Raw genomic sequence first — 21,079 nt, 5'->3', positions numbered from 1 at the left:
CAAATATGCACTAAGATTTCGTTTGACACATAGTTTAAGAAAAAATAATTTACATACAAAATATGTTCAAATTCGTGAATTCACTGATTTTATTTCAAGCTGATCTATTATTTAGAATAAGAACATTTTGTACCATTATATCAACAACACAATTTAAATTTAATCCTTAAGCATAAGTTTTGTAAGCTGTTGTTGATACAGGATAAAGAAGTTGACCTCTCACTGCTGATCATGCATTAGAAAGAAGCTTTATTCATTGCCTGCCAGTGGTGGATCAATCTTTTGGGCCTTTTTCATTACTTTTTATTATGGAAAGGTAACGTAACATCCAGTTGAATTTTCATTTTACCCATCGTAAATGCTATTAAACTCCACACGTTAAAACCACATTCAGTGTTTTCACTGGAGGTGCACTCGAGGGGGCTCGCAAGTGTACCTTCAGTGCATAAATTTTGAATTTTGATAGGGAGATCAGTAACAAAATGCTATCTATTTTAAGATGGGTTAACTGAACATTCAATTGAATTTAATGTAAACATTCAATTGGATTTAAAAAGTAATGAACACAGCAAAAAATTAATGTTGATATCACATCAAAGTGCATGCACTTCAATCGTATCAAAAATATGGTGAAATATTACTTGCCAAAGGAAAAAATAATAATTAATACAGTGCATAAACTTACATTACGCTGCTTTTACTGCATTTGTTTATTTGTGTGGCCATAAAAATTGAGATTTTCAACATGATTGAACTGCATCCTCTTGGATGTAAAATATTAAAATTAATTTTTTACTGTGAAAAGTCCCAAAAAAGTTATTCCTCCCTGATGCCTGCAGAGCGGGTGTCACTAAGGATAATTTCTCTACTGTTCGTATTTAAATTTTAAACTCAAATCTAAAAAGCATAAATCATGCTGTTGGATTACCTGAACCGCGGATAGCTCTGGAGAGGGAATGGCGATGATTCACTCTTACATCGTCTTCGGCGACTCGATGGTACGTGCAGCAAGCGATCGGTTAGTTCGAAGGCACTGATAATGACGGCAGGACAGTTTGGCACCTTCCTTTATTGGGCTAATTACAATAACAATCCATTTTTTGATGGAAACACTAACTACACAGCACTACATTTATTCTTCTTAACACTAACAAACATTGGCTTAATTCTAACACAAATGACCGGTCTTGGTGACCGTCTTCGACCTATGACTAGTTGTTCGTAACTAAAAATCTATCCCTCTGTCAGCAATAAAAAAAACTAAACCCATATCCGAAGTCTAGTGGTGAATTTCTGTCACACGATTGACCCGGGCGAATCTCTCTCTGCATCATCTCCATCTCCCATCGATGACGTCAAAGGAAGCTGCTGTTGTATCGGTCTGGATGCTGCTCAATCGATGTGTGTAACAATACCCAACTTTTTGGAGGCGAACCAGCCCAAGGCTGAAAGCCTCCTTAATAAAGTTAAATAATAATAATACAATACCCAACTTCAAAACAATCTGCCTGGCTGGTCGATAGCCAGTACAATAGCCAACAGATGTACCTCAGTAGCAGCTACCGGCTAAATTAGGGTGTCTAGGGTGGTCCTCACAGACATTCTCACCCACCCAGAAATATCCGTTTCTGCAAATAAAAGAAATTCCTCTTCGATAGAATGGGACAGGGATAGAATAAAGTTAAGTGTTGATCGAATCTACGACTGGCAATAAACAAATCTTCTCGATAGGCCGCTTCAGTTCACCAGACGCTGTTTTGATGGTGACGACTCGAACAACTCCATCGCTACCCGGGTGTAAATCCATGATCCGACCCATACGCCAACGCATCGGTGGTAGATTATTATCCTGGATTATGACTAAATTTCCTTCTTTTACTTGAACTGGTGGACACCAGCGTTTTGCCCTGCCCTGCAGTTGGCAAAGATACTCCCTCTTCCATCTATTCCAGAAGTGCTGCAACTGCTGCTGGACAACTTGCCAATGTTTTAGGCGGTTCGTCGGTATCAAACGTAAATCTTCCTCAGGGAACGACTGCAAAGATGCTCCGACTAGGAAGTGCGCTGGAGTAAGCGGTTCTAGATCGTCTGGATCGTCAGACATCTGAGTCAAAGGCCTTGAATTTAGGCAACCTTCTATCTGGATTAGCAACGTATGCATATCTTCCAGTGTAATTGGGCTGTCCCCAATGACCCGAAGGACGTGGTGCTTGGCTGATCGCACTGCAGCTTCCCACAATCCTCCAAAGTGGGGTGCGCTTGGAGGGTTGAAATGCCAGTTGATTCCTTCGTCTGAACAGAATCTCGCTACCTGCTGTCGATGACCATCAGTTTTCAGCAAACGAAGCAGCTCCTGCAACTGATTCCTGGCTCCAACGAAGTTCGTACCGTTATCTGAGTACAGATCAGTGCACCTTCCTCGGCGTGCGATGAATCGTCGGAGAGCCTGCATGAATCTGTCCGTGGACAAATCAGACACCAATTCGATATGCACAGCCTTCGTGCACATGCATACAAAAATTGCAACGTATGCCTTCACGGCAGTACGGCGTGGTCCTGGTCTAATATACACCGGACCAAAGAAATCCACTCCGGTTTTCGAAAATGGACGAGAGACCGTGACTCTTGATGCCGGCAACTCTCCCATAAACTGCTGCACCAGCTGAGGTTTTGACCTGAAGCACCTTAAGCACTGCTGCACAACCTTTCTGGCAACGTTTCTTCCTCCCAACGGCCAATAACGTTGACGAATCGTTCCCAATAACAATTGCGGACCAGCATGTAGCAAACGAAGATGATACTGCTTGAAAATCATCATCGTGCAACGGTGACGTGCTGGCATGATCATTGGATGCTTGGTGTCGTCAGATTCTTCCGAATACTTCAAACGCCCACCAACTCTCAAGAGTCCGTCCTTGCATATAAACGGACTATTCCAGCGTAATGGTGACCTCCTAGGAACAGGATCATTTTTCCTGACCGCTCTCAGTTCATCAGGAAATACTTCTTCTTGGACCCTTCTTACTAGCGTGAATTCCGCTTGACGTAGTTCCTCTGAAGTGAGGAATCCACTCGAACGCTCTTCCCTTGGAATCCGCAGTAGACGCATTAGGCGCTGCCATATTGCTATGCGTCGGATCAATACCGTGTAGGAGTTTGACTTGGAGACAAACCATTCGTTGAATTCTTCAGCAGCTGTTGTCGTACATACAGCTACTGTACGCCTTCTTTCTTCTTCATATTCGTCCTCAGGCCATTAAAAATGTGGTTTAAAGAGAATGGAAATTTTCTCAAGAGCACATTATAAATGCACGTCAGGATAATTAGTAATTTGTTATCTCGAATGTTTACCAAAGTCTCAGACTACACACTTTGAAAAATTCATGTAAATTTAGGTGCTCTGAAAGTGACATATACGAGCGTCAATTTTGACATAAATTTGAGTCACAACAGACGTGAAATAAAGCTCAATCAAACGTACTTTTCGTCGAGCAACGAACATTTCAGTCTCGGTACAGAGTCCTGAATAGGAACATAATTTTATAGTAAATCCAAAAGCATTCTGGAGTAGCGGCGCCGGTGGTGTAGTAGTAAGCGTAAATGCCTCTCACACCAAAAGGCCTGGGTTCAATCCCAGTCAGTGCTATTGAGTATTTCTGAGGCATAAAATCTTTGATCACGGAAGGGAAGTAAAGCCGTTGGTCCTAAGTCATTGGTCGTTGGTCGAGAGTTGATGGCTCGATAGGTAGGGTCCAGGTATGGCAGCTGCCTCCCTGGCATCGACAGCATTGGTACTCAGTACGGAAAACAACATCTCGAGAATATCTCTAGAAGATTTTAATAAGCTCGAAAGTTACAAATGTAAGCTATGGCTTCAAACGTAAATTTTCTGAAATTTCCAACTCGCCCATGCAAACTAGCACTACCATCAGAAAGGTGAAAACTTCCTCTACCTAGTGGTGAAGATAATTTGTTACTTTACGAAAAATTTCTCGAACTCTTAATTCAAACGTCAAAATTTCTAAACTTTTTTCATATTCCGTGATTTATTTTTTTTACATTCTTGGAACTTAAAAAATCAAGTGTTTCAGGCTTTCGATACATGATACATGAAAAAAAAATATCAGAATCCTTAAGATCTTGAGTACACGGGAACAAATCTAATCTCCGACATGAGAAAAATGATTCATGAGTTCATGAACATAGCGTGTGTTCATGTTATGAATAATATTTATTTATTTAACCACCATCTTTGACATTTTAGCCATACAGACTGTTTAAAGTGACTTAATGCTATTCTTAAAAACTGGTCTTCTTATATTAAAATCAAAAACATCACACGTAACATTAAACAGTCTGCAACATCTTTCGAGAGGATTGTTATAACCGTAAGCAGTACGATGTCCAGGAGTCCACAGAAAGTAATAGTTGCGGAGACGGCGAGCTGGAGTGTGGAAATTGATGTTCCCGAGCAAACAACTGCAGTAAATATGATTACTAATCATGTCAAATATGAACATCCTCTTGAGAAAGACTAGGCGATTTGTTAGTGTTTGCAGTCCAATAAGCGCACATCTATGCTCGTACGGAGGCAAGCTATCTGGATTTGTCCATGGCAGACGTCGTAATGCAAACTTTATAAACTGTTTCTGGATTCTCTCGATGTGCAGTACATGAACAGCATGATATGGATCCCAAATTTGTACTCCATATTCAAGAACACTGCGGACCATAGAGCAGTACAGCGCTTTCAGGGCGTACACGTCGTCGAATTGTGCAGTATTGCGGCGCAAAAATCCTAGCATGGAGTTGGCCTTTGCAACTGTCATGGATATGTGCTCGTTAAACCGTAGTTTGCTGTTCAAGATGAGCCCAAGATCCTTAATGACATTAACCCTTTCCAGCGGCGATTGATTCATAGAGTAATCAAAAATGATCGGAGAGTGAGAGCGGATAAGGGTAATCACTTTGCATTTGGCAGCATTGGCTTGCATTCCATTCATCTGACACCAGGATGACAATCGCTCTATATCAGCTTGAAGTGCGCAACAATCCACGATCGATTTGATCACACGGTACAGCTTAAGATCATCCGAATATAGCAACTTACAGGAACTTAGCATATCACACACGTCGTTAATAAACAGAACGAAAATGAGAGGTCCTAGGTGACTCCCTTGTGGAACCCCCGATGGTATATGGAATACCTCTGGAACGTACCTTAACGAAAGCCTTCCTGGATGATAAGTATGATTTTAACCAACAAACGATCCACGGTGGAAGACCAAGGTGGTTTAGCTTCATAATGGCTAGGTCGTGAGGGACTTTGTGAAATGCCTTAGAGAAGTCGTTGTAAACGGAGTCCACTTGCTGACGCTTCTCGATGCCACCTATAAGAGTGTTTGTGTAAGTCATCAAGCTCATGAATCCATGCTGAAACTCTAAGATTATGGGTTGAACAGCTGGATACAACTTCTCATGTAGAAGACTTTCTAGAACTTTGGCCAAGCAGTTCAGGATCGAGATAGGTCGTTAATTTTCCACTTTGTGCATGTTACCGGACTTGAAGATTGGTGTAATTGAGGTGAACTTCCAGGCATCCGGAATAACGCCATCCTTAAGCGATCGATTAAAAATAGACATAACGGGAGTGGCCAACGATGCTGCACAGTTCTTGGCGAAAGACGGTGGAATACGGTGGAATACGGTCCGGGCCTGGACCTTTCGATGGATCGACTGAGCAAAGGGCTTTGAGAATAGCGTCTTGACTGAAGATGAGCTATTCTTGATATCATGAGCTATTTATGCGTAACGCAACCAATATTCTCAAAATCATGAATAGAAATCATGAACTGAATTCATGAATTTAGCTTTTACCTAAAAAAGATTTCAAAAACAATAAAATAAAACTTCGGGATGGACTCGAACCAAGAACCTCGGGATCATTAAACCCATACTTTGAACACTAGGCTATAAGTACTTGTATATAACGGAAGGCAAAAGGTTACATATGTAGTGCGTTTTATGAGCACGGTTTGTCAGGTACGTGTTCCTCTGCATCATGAAATCATTAATTTACATGAGATGGAAAAGAGGATCAATTTCGTAATTTTCTAAGGATGAAGCAAACCCTAACTACGATGGTGAAATTCTGTTAAACGGATATCCACTCTATTATTTATTTTCCGTTCAATTCTGTTCCGCAAATGAATACCAATCACTGACGATTTACTTCCCTTTCGAAGAAACCCAGACCCACTGGTTTGAAAAACACTTAACGCCTACCACGCAACCACTGGCACCGTCAAATTCCCGTATATAGTAGGGCGACAGACACATTTTCGGAATCCAGAGGCCACCATCTTCTAAAGTGGCTTCGGAAATAGATTTCCTACCGCCGCTCCATAAATATTTTTGAAGTATTTTCATTCAAAATCAAGAATCCAATTTCTGTTCCTTTGGGCTTTTATGCCACAACTGGATTCAATTGCATCGTTAAATTTTCCAATCCAATGAAGTTCTATGCCGAACCGGAATTCAAACCCTACCACCTGTGCCTGTGCCTTTGCTGACTAGAAAATTCAAATGTATCTATATTGTGGTGCGTAAAATGTCTCACACTTTTCCCACTAACATACCTTCTGATTACTTTCCACCTGCAAAACAATTAGCTTATTAGTCAAAATTACCCCACCGAACCCATCAGCTACATATGAGACATTAAGTTAAAAGAGATTTTTCTTTCAATTCCAGATTCCGCTTCTGGCAGTGGGGCAAGTGGGTGGAGGTCCGAGTCGACGATCGTCTACCGACACGGGGAGATCGACCAGCTCACATGCACTGTGCCCAACCGGACGTCTTCTGGGCTGCACTGCTGGAGAAAGCTTATGCCAAGTTGAATCACCTAATATTGTTTGCCAAATTCCAACTGACCATCTCCATTTACTCTAGATTATACGGAGGATATGCCTTCCTCAAATTCGGGACAGTGGGACGTGCCTTACAGGACCTTACCGGAGCCGTCGTTCAGAGTGTCCCTCCGAGCGGACCACTGCTTGGGGGAGCTGTGCCAAGATCAACATTATTAGTAGCAATTAGTGGAGTGGTAGACATCCTTGCCGAAACAAATAATATATCATTTTCGAACATATGTCGATAATAGTACACCTCATTTCAGGAAAAGGAAACCAAACGACGGCGATCTGGTTTGATATCGGAGCATCCCTATTGCGTTACGGGTCTGGCCAGGGTACGTGCCAATTCATCTGATTCATCCCAAGCCAGTGGTCAGTCAGGTGACACCAGTCTGATACGTCTGCGAAGTCCGTGGATCGGTGGCGAGTGGGGAGGAGTCTGGTGTGGTGCCTGGTCTGAGCGCAGCTGGGAGTGGAATGCCCTCAATGAACGGGATCGGGAGCTGCTGTCATCGAGATCGTCGAGTGATTGCGAGTTTTGGATGTCTGTCAGTGAGTTTCTGTCGAGATTCGTCGTGATTTGGTTGGCACACATTGGACCAGATGATTGGGCGTTGGAACCAGGCCTACATACACGTACTCCATGGCGGGCAGCTCTGGCGGTACGACAGTGGCGAGCTGGATTCAATGCCGGGGGTCCACATAAGTTTATCGAAACGACAGCAACGAATCCACAGTTTAGAATACGGGTACCGACAGGGCATCCAGCGAAAGCTCACGTTGTTGTAGCAGTGTCTCAGAAGTACGAGTGTTACAGAAGCCGAAACTTCGAAGATGAGGAGATCGGTTTCACAATTTACGAGGTCCCACCGGGTATGCAACGGGTCACACCGCAATATGTTAGCGAGCAGATGCCACTGGATTTTGCACCACTGTCGAATTTGAGGGAAATTGCTACGTTCTTTGCGCTTCCGGCTGGGGATTTCGTAGTCATGCCTCATTCCCAACAACACAGGGAAGGTCGATTTCTACTGAGGATCTTTGCTGATCAACATACGGACGTGTGGGAAGTCAACGAGGAAAATCTAGTTATTCATAACATTGCAGCGGAGTTTTGTGACGAACGAACGATTGATGCTGTAAGTACTTCTAAAAATCTAAAATATCTCTTATTAATAATAGAAAACTTGTTGAACATTGCAGAGAATCCTCTACAAGCTCCGCTCGAGGTATCCGCATGAGATAGAGTCAACCCAGTTGCAAGGCATCCTTAAAGCCCATGGTGGAAACAACCGAGGATTCCGTGGATTGGGAGGAATCAACTGTGGCCCGTCGTTGGAACTTTGCCGAGGAATGCTTGCCCTACGTGATCCCGCTCTGGGTGGTCGACTTTCGATAGATCATGTTCCAGCTCTGATAGGATTGATGCGATTCTGGAAGGCCGCCTTCCGACGATGCGGACCATCGTCTTCCGGTACAGCCACGCTTAGCCGGGGCATCTGGGCTTCGAAAGTTTCATCGTACTGCCTTCGGGGTCTTTTGTGGGCCGGAGGAGCCACCGCTAGCAATAAGGTCCTGGAAGCTTTAGTCAGTAGGTTTTCACGGAATCGGCAAATCACACTCGAGGGGTACTTGCTGTCGATGGCAAGACTACATTTAGCACATGGTTGGTAGATCTTGGTTTAGTTTGTATTATTATTACTTAAATCGGCTATTTTCAGAACGATACCACAGCCTGGATGCCAAAGCAAAAGCTAGCCCATTATCTTTAGAGGAGGTTCGTTCAGCGTCGATTCAGGCCTTGCGGTAATAATCAGCCACTCTATTTCAGATGATCCTGATGACCATCTACTCGTGACGAGGCAGACGAACCTTAAAGAGAACCAAAGACCACTAAATGACGACGGCGACTACTGTTAGCAAACTGCGGCACCTAGCTGGCTGGAGAGCAATGCAATACTTATTCTATTTAGGACTTTTACTACTTTTAGGAAATTCTTTTAAAATAAAACTCTTCAACTCTGATTATCGATTCTAGTGATATTTACTAAACCGGTGAGATAAATTATAAATTGAAACACGATTCTGAAACGAGTAACGTAAAACGAAAAGTATTATGGAATGCAAAATTTTCTATGAGAGTAAACTTTAATTTATCATTGTTAGGAGTATGATGCAAAGAAAGAAGGTTAACACATATTTTTATAGCAAGGATATATCTCTAGGAAAGAAAGTTGTTATTACTGAAATAAACGTTATTTACTAATTTAATCATAACTGTGTTGGTATTACTGAGTGTATGAATCACCTTATGAAAAACGTATCTAGAATGAGTTGTGTTTTACATATTTTACCTAGTAGTACCAATGTTGGTCTCTAAAGAAGACGAGCTGGGTTTGGAAAGGTACATCAGATAGATAGGATGTATTCGTTTTGCATTTACGGTTTATTGTTTTATGAATTTCTCGATAATCCCAATGTCCAATACAAATTGTTTTTCTTTCATAAATATATACAAAATCAGACACTTTTTTAACATGTATTAGCACTATGGCTGATGGGCTCCTATACATCATACATTTGGATTTTCTTGCATACAGTCTTAAGAGTTCATGTAAAATAACCCAACCACAATGTGTGGATGCTAGAAGTTAATGGCGAGTGCTTTACCGAAGAGTAAAATTAATCTAACAATAATGTATATAGAAACCAAGACTGCATATTCAAATCGGAGTTGCTGGTCATTTTAATAGCATTCGGGCTCATAGTCAGAATAGATGGTGTTTAGTGGTGGAATGGTAAAAGTACAACTGATTTTGACTTCTGATGCTTAAAAAATGCTACCGGCTCTGCCCCGATTCAACCCGTTAGAAATACAACTTGATCACCAATACTCTTAAATTCTTTCGAACCGTTCGAACAAAACACAAAAACGAAAACAAGAATATGGGTGAATAAAAACAGAACTGACAAAACATCGTAAAAATCAAATCGAAACAAAAAATCTTCAGTCGTAAAAATATCGCGTGCCTAAAACTACGTCCTATCATAAATGTTGGTTGTATTTATCTATCGAGTCTCTGAGCTACTATTCAGTAGATGAGAAATTTCCTGAACAGCTGATCCGAAGTCTAGTACACCTTCTCTTTTCTGGTTAGCAGGAAACTTCCAATCTTCAGAGTCATTTCTTCCATCATTTACATCCCTTCTAAATCTATGTGTTGTGCCAAAGACATTACGGTCGAAATACTGCGGTCCAAAATCATATCTAAATAAAGGCCCTGAGTCATAATCAACTGGAAGTTCCTCAATTCTAAACGCATTTGATTTTGTTTTCTCAACGAGGGCCCCACTTTTCCCTCGTTCAAGATCTTCCTTGATCAAATCGGCTGCCTTCTCTCCGATGACGAAACTCACTGCCGCTGTATGGGCTGCCGGAGGTCCTGGAACAATGCCAATGTCTACCACCCGCAACCGTGAAATTCCATAGACACGCAACCGTGGATCAACTACGGCTTCGGAGTCCGTGGCAGGACCCATCTTGCACGTTGCAACCTAAAATTTATCGAACTATTATTACCCAGAAAACACTCATTAAAAGCATTCCAATCAAGCCAAACTGGTTTTCTGCTTGCAATGTCAATGATTTATGATAGAAAATTTCCATCACACTTTTGACAAGGAAGTAATTATGGGAACAAAATCGCTAATCAACGGTTTACGAATTAATCAGCATTCTTTGATCGGACCAGTTCTGTCGGTCAAAACAAGTTCAACCAACTCATAAAGCGCGCACAGTTCAGTACCCGGCACTGCAATGTCACTCAGCGCAATTATGCAAGTCACCGTGCCGTTCTCAAGCTTGATCAAACTCTAGCTCTTACCTGATGATGAAAGGTGGCAGTTAGCGTGCGCACATGGCAGCGCCAGTAGTCGCGCGTGTTGAATTCATACTGTTCGCAACCCGGCACCGGACGTGAGTAAAGCTCAACGCCCAGATCACGGAACGCTTGTTGCGAAGTTACGCGAATTGCTTCCATCATACCGTAAACGAGGGCCTCTAGGTCACGATCATCCTCAAAGTATTGATAATCAAATCGAGGGTGGGCGAAGGGATTCCTTGAACGAAGACGCAATTTTCCACGTGTTCGTGGTTTCAACAGCATCGGAAGGTACTGGAAGGATCGAATGTTGCGAATCGGTCGATAGTATCCATCGTAGGTTTCATTGGTGAGGCGGAATGCTAGGAAAGTTCCGGGACCAGAATCGAAATCAACCGATGTGAACGCTTGCATAATTTCAACGTCGGGAAGACCAGGATCCGGACTTTCCGCTACCGGAGTTTTAATGTACATGAGGCTTTCGACAGCGTTGGTCGTGAACACTCCACGACCGTTGATCAATCGGATTAAATTTTTGACGTTTATGTTGTCATCTAGTTGAACGTAACTATCGATGGGTTTTCGGACCAAATATACAGGGCCAAGTACTCCTGGATGCTCGTACAGTTGTTCACCAACCGGTAAGTCATTTATGACTGGTATTCCAAGACTTTGAAGATGATCAGTAGGACCAACTCCTGACAGCATCAGAAGCTTAGCCGATTCAAAGGCCCCCGCCGAAAGAATCACTTCTCGATTGGCTTTAACTGTAAACTGCTTTTTATTGCGAGCAAATCGGACACCCGTAGTCTCCTTGGTATCTGTAAATGGAAAAAGATGTCGCTCAAGGACCAACAAGGCATAATTGTAAAACAATGACCTGCGTCAATCAGCAGTCTCGTGACCCATGCTTTGGTGAGAATGTGCAGATTTTTACGGTTGGCGACAGATGGCGGCAGATATGCCGTTCCGCTTGTCACTCGCCAGCCTCGATCCGTATTGGCTTGCAGATAGGACACTCCTATATGCTCCCCGGCATTGTAATCCAAGTAGCGATAACCGGCCTGCTGAGCGCTACGAACAAAGGCATGGGCGATTCTCGATCTGCAAATTTGAAAAATTATCAACATCTTTTAATTTTATTAAATATGTCTCTCGCAGCAGGCGATAACGCAATGACATGACAACAATATTAAGCTGCCCTCTTAAGGTCAGACCCAGACGTTGACGCCTCGCTTCAAGACCCACATTACCCAGTGGACAATATTGAGCCGCGTGCGAGAGTAAATAGAAATAAATTTCATCGTTATTGAACCGGTTCCAAGTTTGGAGGTAAGGTGCTACACCACTCTGGGGGAACTTATATTACGTTGCATTTTACGATACATTTCTTTAACGCAGCATCTCTGTGATGCAACACAGAAGCTGCCTGTGAAGAAAGGGTAGTTTGCGGTAATTTAATTACCCTTCATCGATATCGCTGAAGTGTCCCGATGAGAATTGATTAATGGGCCCTTGTAAAATGAAGATTAATAATAAAGTGATGATGACGGTGATATGCAAGACAACTAAGGGAATCATTCGCAAATTATGTTCGGTGATAGGAGGGAGTTATTTGCAGTTATTTGCAATGGAGGACATTTTTAAATGAAATTAATTTGATCATTAATCATTTTTGTGCCAATGAACTGAACATTACAAATTATTCAACGTTATACGCAATGATCCAATCGAACTGTGAAAATACACCGCTTTGCTCGATTGGAACAACTTTTTTAAGTTTTATGTTGACAGTCCTCCATAATTTTACTAAAGGGCTTTAGTGCAAAGAACACTATGTTGAGAGTCAAAGCCAAGTCGAGAGAGCAATAGGGTAGTTGTTCCGAGCAAAGTCTGAGATCAAATTGAAAACTAAATGATATAGTTGAAGATGCTAATTTCAAAAAACAGACTAAATTGGTAATTTTTAAACGACAGATGAGGAGATGACTAGACTCCTCATCTATCGTATAAAAATTACCATTTTAGTCTGTTGTTTGAAATTAGCATCTTCAACTATGTAAATTGTTGACTTCACGCAGAAGTAATACAAAACAAATAATTGAAGTACTAAATGATATGTTATAATGTCGCTGATAATCATTACTCAGGTTGCTGTCAGTTTGATGGTAAAAATATGAAAATTGAGAACAAACTTTTTTTTGTTAAGTAACATTGAAAACCAATTCTGCTATCAGTGAGAGAAAACTGAAAATTCAATTTGATGTATATTTCTCCTGGTGATAACAAAACGAGCATTCAATTTGATGTTCTGCAAAGGCAAAGAAAACAGCAAATGTACAGCAATATGAAACAATATTTGTTAGGAAATTTGTGAATGGCACAATTTGATTTCAGTTTGCAATGAATTTGATGCTGTACTTTGCTCGGAGTACCAGCCATGGCAGGCAAATCTCAAGTGACCGAGCAATTGCATTAACCCTTTCCGAGTTAAACCAATTTATTTAAGATCAAAACTACCCTTTTTCCAAATTTTAATATACCCCAATTATGATTTTTGCATATCTCCGGATCCAATAAAGATACAAACGACACTGGGTACCTTTTCGAAGCATTTTGAACAAACAACAAAATTCTGTGATCGAATTTGTTTTACAGTTTTGCCAACCCTGCGATTTTTTTTATACCTTTTAATACACATATTTCCAAATTGGCCCCAGTTTTTTTTTTAAATTTTGATGGCGCCAAAGTGTTCAGCCGATTTTTTTTTTACATGGGAATGATTTACGGGAAAAAAATATAAGTTTCGTTTAGGTGATATTGTATTTTAAAGATTACAAGTTTCTTAATTGATCCATTACACCAAACACTTCGATATATATTGTTGGTATACACTCATAATCAGGTTTTCGTTCGAACCGTTCGAACCATACAAAAACAAAATGTGTGCATGGTTCGAACGATTCGAACGAAAACAAGTATAGGGATGATACTTTTGAAAATCGTTCAAAACGAGCAAATCTGTGAGTATGCTGAAGACCTAACCCTTCTTGCTTTAAGATCAGTTAACTTCTGTGATCTGATTATTTTCTACAATGTTGCCATCTTGAGATTTTTTCAATGTCGTGACCGTGGGAGGCATATGAATTGGAGCTGTAACATGATCGAACATGCGTTATCCTTGAGGAGTCGAAGTTTTGTGCACTGTTACTTCCTTCAAACCTTCTATGGAGCTTCGACAGGGGACGAAGAATAAAAAATACTTTTTCGGTGCTAAATGTCGCACACCATTTCGATGATTAAAATTATGATTTAAATAGTCGAATAAGAGTTAAATATTCTTTATAATGATATACTCATATAAGTTTCATTTTATGCCCGTGGTCACTCAAAGAGGGTGATAAGACGCAGGGGGGTTAAATAATAAAAAAAAAAACAAGGGACGATAAACAACTCAAGGCCTTCACAATTTTGTTTGCATTTTTATTTTAGAAATTTATTATTAATTTTGAATAGGGCTGAATTTAATTTGAGCCCTTCCATATTCTTTAATTAAAAATAAAATAAAATTAGAATCAGCCTAATAATATTTTAACAGCAAATGTTGAATGTAAATTTTAAAGCATTTCTAATTGAGCCAAGCCTTTTTTTCCTTGATTTGCTTTCCGTCGATCTTGTTTTCCGTGCTGAGCACCAACGCTACCAATGCCAGGGAGGCAGCTCCCACACCTGGACCCTACCTATCGAGCCATCAACTCATAAACCGGGGACCAACGGCTTTACCTCCCATCCGAAGGAAGGCGTGATCAGAGATGTTATGCCTCAGAACATCCCGGCGGCACCGACTGGGATTGAACCCAGACCTGCTGGGGTGAGAGGCAATCACGCTTACCACTACACCACCGGCACCGCTGAGCCAAGCCTTATAGCAAAATAAATTAATTTCATATTCATATATCATTTTTTCTCAGATTTGCGTGAAACATTTCATATTTTTTATTGATAATTATTCACAAAATATCAAATTTCATATTCTTCAACAAATTACAACTCGAAAACTTCATCCAATCCAAATAATGTCTGAGACAAAAATCTAGGAAAAAATATGTCCACTTAATTTACCATGACAAACAATTATGCAAAGATTCACACAAATTTGAGAAAGTCACGTCAGATCGTCATTTGGTGTGGAACTGCTATACGGTATTATGTTGCTGCAACTACCTGAAACGATTGAGAAACCATTGGAATGAGCGTTTCTGCACCTTTCAGTCATGTAGGTTCACAGTTGCATTAAGTACGTCACGTGAAATTAAGGATAAATCATCCACCCTTCCCCTGCTTCGTCACCTTTTTCCTATACCTAATGTAATGCTGCTCACAGATCTGTGAACCCGACGCACTTTATGGATGCTCTCTTATGAGGATAATCCTTTAGCAGGGGTGAATTGTAATACATCTACCTTACACAGCAAAAAAAATGTAATATCGATCAATGTAATTCAAGCTGATGTATGAAATAATGATGTAATAGCAAAAAGCAGATACAATATAACATCAATGGATGTAATTTTGTTCGCAAAATCAATCTACATCGTATAACGTTATATTACACAACCGATGGATTGACCTGGTTGCAGCAGTTTGGATGTAATATTCAACAACTTTTTTTTTTCTGTGTACTAATACTACTAAAGCAAATCCACGTCAAATAACGAAAGAATAAACGAATTTCAGATTTATCGGTCAGAACCAGAGCGTAAAATTATTGACTGAGTGTGAAAGCACTGTCTCTTTTCAATTCATTGGTTTATCCAGACCGTATGTACCAAACGGTAAAGGACGAGGCAATGCAAGAGCAAGAACAAAAACATTCAGTCACTCACGAACAGGCGACTCACACTGCTTGCCTTTACTCACACAGCATGTAATTGAGGCATTTTTCCATAGAAAATGTACGCTCAGTCCTTCAAAACAAGGATGGGGTACCATCACGGAAGAATAAACATCCTAACTGAGCTACTGACTGGATGCTCTACTGTCAGTGACTCGTTTACTTCCCAATCATTCAGACTCTCTCGAGGCAGTTGATAAAGAAGCGAATAGCTGTTCATATTCATATTATGAAAACGACTAATTGAACCTGAATGTTTTGCGCATTGTTCAAACTACATGGAATTTTGTGTAATTGTTCGCTTTGGGCAACGTTTCAAATTTGAGTTTAGGTTCAGAAAATTTAACACGCGCCTATTTTAAAAAAAATGGGGTGTTCAATTTTTTTTCAGTAAATCATAGCACAAAAATAGAACGTCTAATCGAAGTGACGTCTGAGACAAAGTTGTAGAAAAATAATTTTTTGTTCAGGAAAAAAAAAATTGCACACTGTAATAATATGACAAATCATGGTGAAAAATGAAAAAAAGATTTTACTTATTAATAAAAAATGCCACAATTCTAACTTTAAAATAGACAAAACTCGTAGAACATCAACTTTTAGTAAATTATTTGAATTTAATTTTTTCTCTCTACATTTTGTGATATTTTTCACAGTGTGTTTTTTTAAATTCTGAAACGGATATCCAATTTCCTTTAACTTAGTCCCATATGAGTCATTCCAGCTCAAGTGGGTACAGAATTTTAAAAAGTTGTGGTCGATGTCACCGGTTTGAGCCAAACTTTACCAAAACGCTTATTTTGGCATTCTGAACAAACCTCTTTTTTATTTTGCTCTAAAGTACCTAGATCCTTCTGGGCTACAACCCTGTATTTTCGAGATTTTTAAAAATTTCAACTTTCAGAAGAGATTACTCCACAACCAAATAAGCTATTCGTAATCTTAGAACGTCAATTTGAAGGTTTTGTAATGTTAATTATTATAAATGTACAAACATTTTGTTTTTGTTATAGTAACTACAGTAAACAGACTGATTACCAGCAGGTATCCAAATTGTCCAAAAATGGCATATTTTCCCCTTGGGCGGGATTTTTTTTTATTTCTTAATATTTTGGGCTCAAATTTTCACCACACCTTCAAAAACTCTTGTGCTTGATGTGTTTCTAAGGGTAAATGATTTGGTTAAATAATTTTTGATATACGACCAGATGAGTGAGTGGTAGTTTTGAGCTTTTTTGGTGTAAAATCAATACCATTTTTTTTTTCTTGAATTCCTTCACGCCGATGGCACAATCATATTTTTATGTTATTTTTTACATGTTATGGGTACGATTCTCAATATATAAAATCATAACTACCTCATTTATTTACTTCTGTCCATAATTCAATTGTGGTCCTAAAAGTGAAAAATACGTTCCTATTGGATACAGCCAAAAAGTTGTGCTTTAAAAGTACGATGAAATCAGATAGATTAGCAAATGTATAAAATTTCAGTTGTGGATGACAGTTGCTACTTGAATAATACCGAATACATTATATCAAGAAGACTGGCAGCTTTTCCAGAATCCAAGCGACAAATACAATAGCGCTGAGCTTGAGTGAAGGTGGAAGTAACGCATAGCACGTTTTTGGCTGTATCCCATAGGAACGTATTTTCACTTTTAGAATCATAATTAAATTATGGACAGAAGTAAATATATGAGGTAGTAATGATCTCTTATAATGATAATCCAGCCCAGAAAATATGAAAAATAACATAACAATATTATTGTGCCATTAGCATGAAGAAATTCAAGAAAAAATAAAAATATATTAAAAAGCATTGATTTTTCTCCAGAAAATCTCATAACTACCTCTCACTCATCTGGTCATATATCAAAAACTATTTGTTCAAATAATTTGCCCTTGGAAACACATCAAGTACAAGAGTTTTCCAAAATGTAGTGAAAATTTGAGCCCAAAATATTAAGAAATAAAAAATCCCGCCCATGGTGAAAATATGCCATTTTTTTACAATTTCAATACCTGCTGGTAATCAGCCTGTTTACTGTAGTTACTATAACAAAAACAAAATTTGGGTACACCTATAAGAATTAAGATTAAAAAATCTTCAAGTTGACGTTCTAAGATCACGAATAGCTTATTTGGTTGTGTAGTAATCTCTTCCGAAAGTTGAAATTTTTAAAATTTTCGGAAATACAGGGTTGTAGCCTAGAAGGATCTAGGCACTTTAGAGCAAAATAAAAAAAAAAGGCGTTTGTTCAGAATGCCAAAATAAGAGTTTTGGCCAAGTTTGGCTCAAACTGGTGAAATCGACCACAGGTGGTGTACCCCATTGAGCTGGAATGACCCATATGTCATTTCGATTAGAAGAGCTATTTTGATGATATTATTTATTGAAAAATATTGAATATACTATTTTGAAAAAATCGGCGTGAGTCATTGAAAAATATTGAATATACCATTTTGACAAATTTGGCGCGGCCAAATTCCTGCACAAATTTGATATGTTTCTCCTAGCGAACAATTATGCAAAGTTTTATGGAATTTGGAGAGGGCAAAGTTTGATCAATTCGTCAGTTGGCGTGGATTTGCTATTTGCTATCTACTATAAAAAAAAAGTTAAATATTTCCACCACCTCCTCCCACTGCTCTTTTGAAGCATATTGGGATTCCCAAAAATTGTACTAAATTTGAATGAATCTGGTTATGATTTGGATATGCGGGAGAATTTTAAATTTTGTATGGAAAACATAATTAAACTAACCATTTGCTTGCCAAATATCCAAATGGAGCTCAATTTTGACAGAACAACAATTGGTGATTAATTACTGACACCTATCGAGTGAATTTCAAACATGTCGAACCCATCAGCCAGGGCCAGGATTAACAACTTTTTTCCCTTCCGAAGGGAGACGACCTCGGCTGGGATTGAACTCAGATACACAGGGGATGAGAAAACAGTCACGCTATCCACCGGTGCCGTCAAAGTGGATACTCCTAGCACACAATTTAACTTTAGACAAGTTCTAGAAAATATTGGCACGGCTTCAGCATAAGTAGGTGAGGCATATAATTTTAAAGCCACCTGGAGTCATTTCAAGATATGTACCACCATCTTTAGTGCCTACCGCTTCACTTCAGTCAAATGCATAGATGGAATTTTCCAACAAACACTCACATTACTGTCTCAAAGAGATAGCCGCCTCGCAAAAACATTTCGTAATTCCCAAGCTCAGTACTTTAGTAGCTAGCTTCAATTTCTCAACTCTTATTTATAAACTGGTTGCTGCAAAAAATTTACCAGCAGAACACGTTTCACGCTCCTCGGTCCTCGGTGGAATCATGACCATTGGAAGGTCTGGTAGAAATTTAGAATCACTTTTGCACAAATGCTGTCATAGATGCTGTCATAGATGCTGTCATAGATGTTATTTTTACTTAATGGTTGACTGACTTTTGTTTCTATTAAAAGTTGGAAAAAACTGTTGCCAGTAAATTACTTTGCATTGCACACGAGCAATTCATTTTTGATATCTTACCTAAATGGGCAATCTTCCACCGACAAGGGGCCGTCCTTTCCGTGGAAACCGTTATTGTCGAAATCTCTTATATTTGCACGCTCCGCTTTGATATGGTATGGCAGCATTTCATCCCAGCTCCAGCCTGGATTACCCGCCTGTGCCCATCCATCGTAGTCCCTCCGATTGCCTCTGGTATATATCATGTAATTTATTATCGAAGATCCACCCACACCCCGTCCATGCGGCCAACTACACTTCTTATCACGCAATCCCTGACATCCAAAGCTTTGCACTTCACTTTCGTACGCAAAATTATAATCCGTTGATTGCAGATTTGGTGATGCCAGTGGAATGTCGGTAAAAATGGGCAGTTCCCCTTTGCCTCCTTCCAGCAGCAGCACCGTCACTTTGGGATCTTCAGTCAGCCGATTGGCAAGCACCGATCCAGCCGGCCCAGCACCAACAATCACAAAGTCATAACTCTTCCGCAGTTTCGGCTCACCATACCAAATACCCCAGAAGCGTGTGAAATCTACATAATTCCCGATCGTTAGATTATCACTTTTGCCGGTTGCGTAGCTCCCCGCACACGATACCAGAACGACCGCGATTGTTGCAATCGTCCACTTTGAATACGCCATATTTTTGGCAACGTACGTTCGACTTCACGATTAAGAATTCCTCACGTTTTTGCGCCTCAATCTGCGTCAGACATCCTTTCTCGGCCTGGTTGAGCCAGGTTTTTGGTGCACACTGTCCGGTACGGTCAACGTTCGTGATTAAACTGCACTTGCTTTCAGCATCATATAGTGCAAGTTTGCACACCGTGTCGCACTTGCCTGCACATGGAAGAAAGAGTTGCCCAGCCTTGTAAGTTGTTTTAGTAAATGATCGTTCAGAATTGGTGGGCAAGTCACCGAGGGTGCCGTGCTGCAAAATGTTTGCCGAAGGCTGTATCCAAGTGATCGAAAAGTGGCGGGAAAATTAGTCGTTTATTCAGTACTGATCGATACTGTGCCGATCTGGTGAAAGAATTGCAGCAGTGGTAGGGTAAACCAGTAGTTGAAGTCAGACGATGAATGTTGACTTTCTGTTGATCCGCAGCATTCAAAAAGCTCTTATTTAAACTTAAAACAGTTTCCAGGACGTGGCTGTCTGTATGGGTCAATCATCTTCGTACGTTGGCAGAAACGTGGCAAAGATGGGGTAAACAACAGACCAGTAATTAATTAATTATATAAATAAACTTATCATGACGTAGATCATCATTGTATTGACTATAATTAATCATGTTTTGTTTTTGAAATAATCCACAGTTAGAGGGCCAGTCACTTTCGAATTTATGGGAATGGTAGGAAAATATTTGGAATATTTTTATTCATTATCGTCTTTATGAGCAGTTTCAGATGCACAAAAACGTAACGAGTTAATTACTATGGTGATAAGGTAAATACTTGTTAATTTGTTTCCTTGTGTGGCAGCATGTTTAGTCACAAATCATGGATTTTCTGATATTCTCCATACTGCAAAAAGGATTTTCCTACCAATGAAGGGGTGACATCTCTCGGATCTTAATCTTAATTCTAGACGAATCATTCAAAAGGTCCTTTCTCATTCTCTTAATTGACTCTCTCTTTCGTTAATAACTCAGCTGCAAAAACATTCCTTATTGAATTTAATGTTCTGGAAGATTGATGAGAATTTCCTTTATCAAATTATGTTGTAAAAATTACGTGGAATCTGTTTGTATAGCCATGGTTATCATAAGAGTAAGTCGATTAAGAGAATTGATCAAAGCAGATAGTACCTTTTGAAATGTTCATCACGAATTGCGTTGCATAATGTACAAAAACCATTGATTGCCAC

The 21,079-nt window shown here is 39.8% G+C and overlaps 2 protein-coding genes across 3 annotated transcripts in view; one reads left to right on the top strand and one right to left on the bottom strand.

Annotated features, from left to right (window-relative positions):
- Nucleotides 1–9,138, top strand: part of LOC135713374 (calpain-11-like) — a 187,886-nt gene extending 178,748 nt beyond the window's left edge. For both annotated transcript variants that reach the window (XM_065236481.1, XM_065236480.1), the window contains exons 6-11: nt 6,754–6,894; nt 6,952–7,105; nt 7,178–8,053; nt 8,118–8,580; nt 8,636–8,691; nt 8,746–9,138. In XM_065236481.1, coding sequence (XP_065092553.1) covers nt 6,754–6,894; nt 6,952–7,105; nt 7,178–8,053; nt 8,118–8,580; nt 8,636–8,691; nt 8,746–8,772 — 1,717 coding nt within the window. In that variant the 3' untranslated portion in view covers nt 8,773–9,138. The remainder of the gene's footprint in view (nt 1–6,753; nt 6,895–6,951; nt 7,106–7,177; nt 8,054–8,117; nt 8,581–8,635; nt 8,692–8,745) is intronic.
- An 822-nt stretch (nt 9,139–9,960) lies between these two features.
- On the bottom strand, nt 9,961–19,985 carry LOC135713375 (glucose dehydrogenase [FAD, quinone]-like). The gene is made up of 4 exons (XM_065236482.1): nt 19,232–19,985; nt 11,676–11,899; nt 10,799–11,616; nt 9,961–10,469 (listed from the first exon to the last, which is right to left on the bottom strand). The coding sequence occupies exons 1-4, from the start codon at nt 19,852–19,854 to the stop codon at nt 9,984–9,986; spliced, it is 2,151 nt and encodes a 716-aa protein (XP_065092554.1). The 5' UTR covers nt 19,855–19,985; the 3' UTR covers nt 9,961–9,983.
- Nucleotides 19,986–21,079: the final 1,094 nt, after the last annotated feature.

The sequence above is a fragment of the Ochlerotatus camptorhynchus genome, unplaced genomic scaffold (assembly GCF_037179485.1).
Source record: "Ochlerotatus camptorhynchus isolate MF236.1 unplaced genomic scaffold, CSIRO-AGI_Acam_v1.1 ptg000551l, whole genome shotgun sequence".
Lineage (NCBI taxonomy): Eukaryota > Metazoa > Arthropoda > Insecta > Diptera > Culicidae > Ochlerotatus > Ochlerotatus camptorhynchus.
Note: the sequence above shows the minus strand (reverse complement) of the source record. Positions and strands in the feature narration are given on the sequence as shown.

Excerpts from the sequence above, each read along its gene's own strand:
- LOC135713375 (XM_065236482.1), bottom strand. The coding sequence starts at position 19,854 with ATGGCGTATTCAAAGTGGACGATTGCAACAATCGCGGTCGTTCTGGTA. Across the intron at positions 11,900-19,231 it reads GTGGAAGATTGCCCATTTAG|ATCGAGAATCGCCCATGCCT; the intron begins GTAAGATATCAA and ends TCAAATTTGCAG. Across the intron at positions 10,470-10,798 it reads CTGCCACCTTTCATCATCAG|GTTGCAACGTGCAAGATGGG; the intron begins GTAAGAGCTAGA and ends GATAAATTTTAG.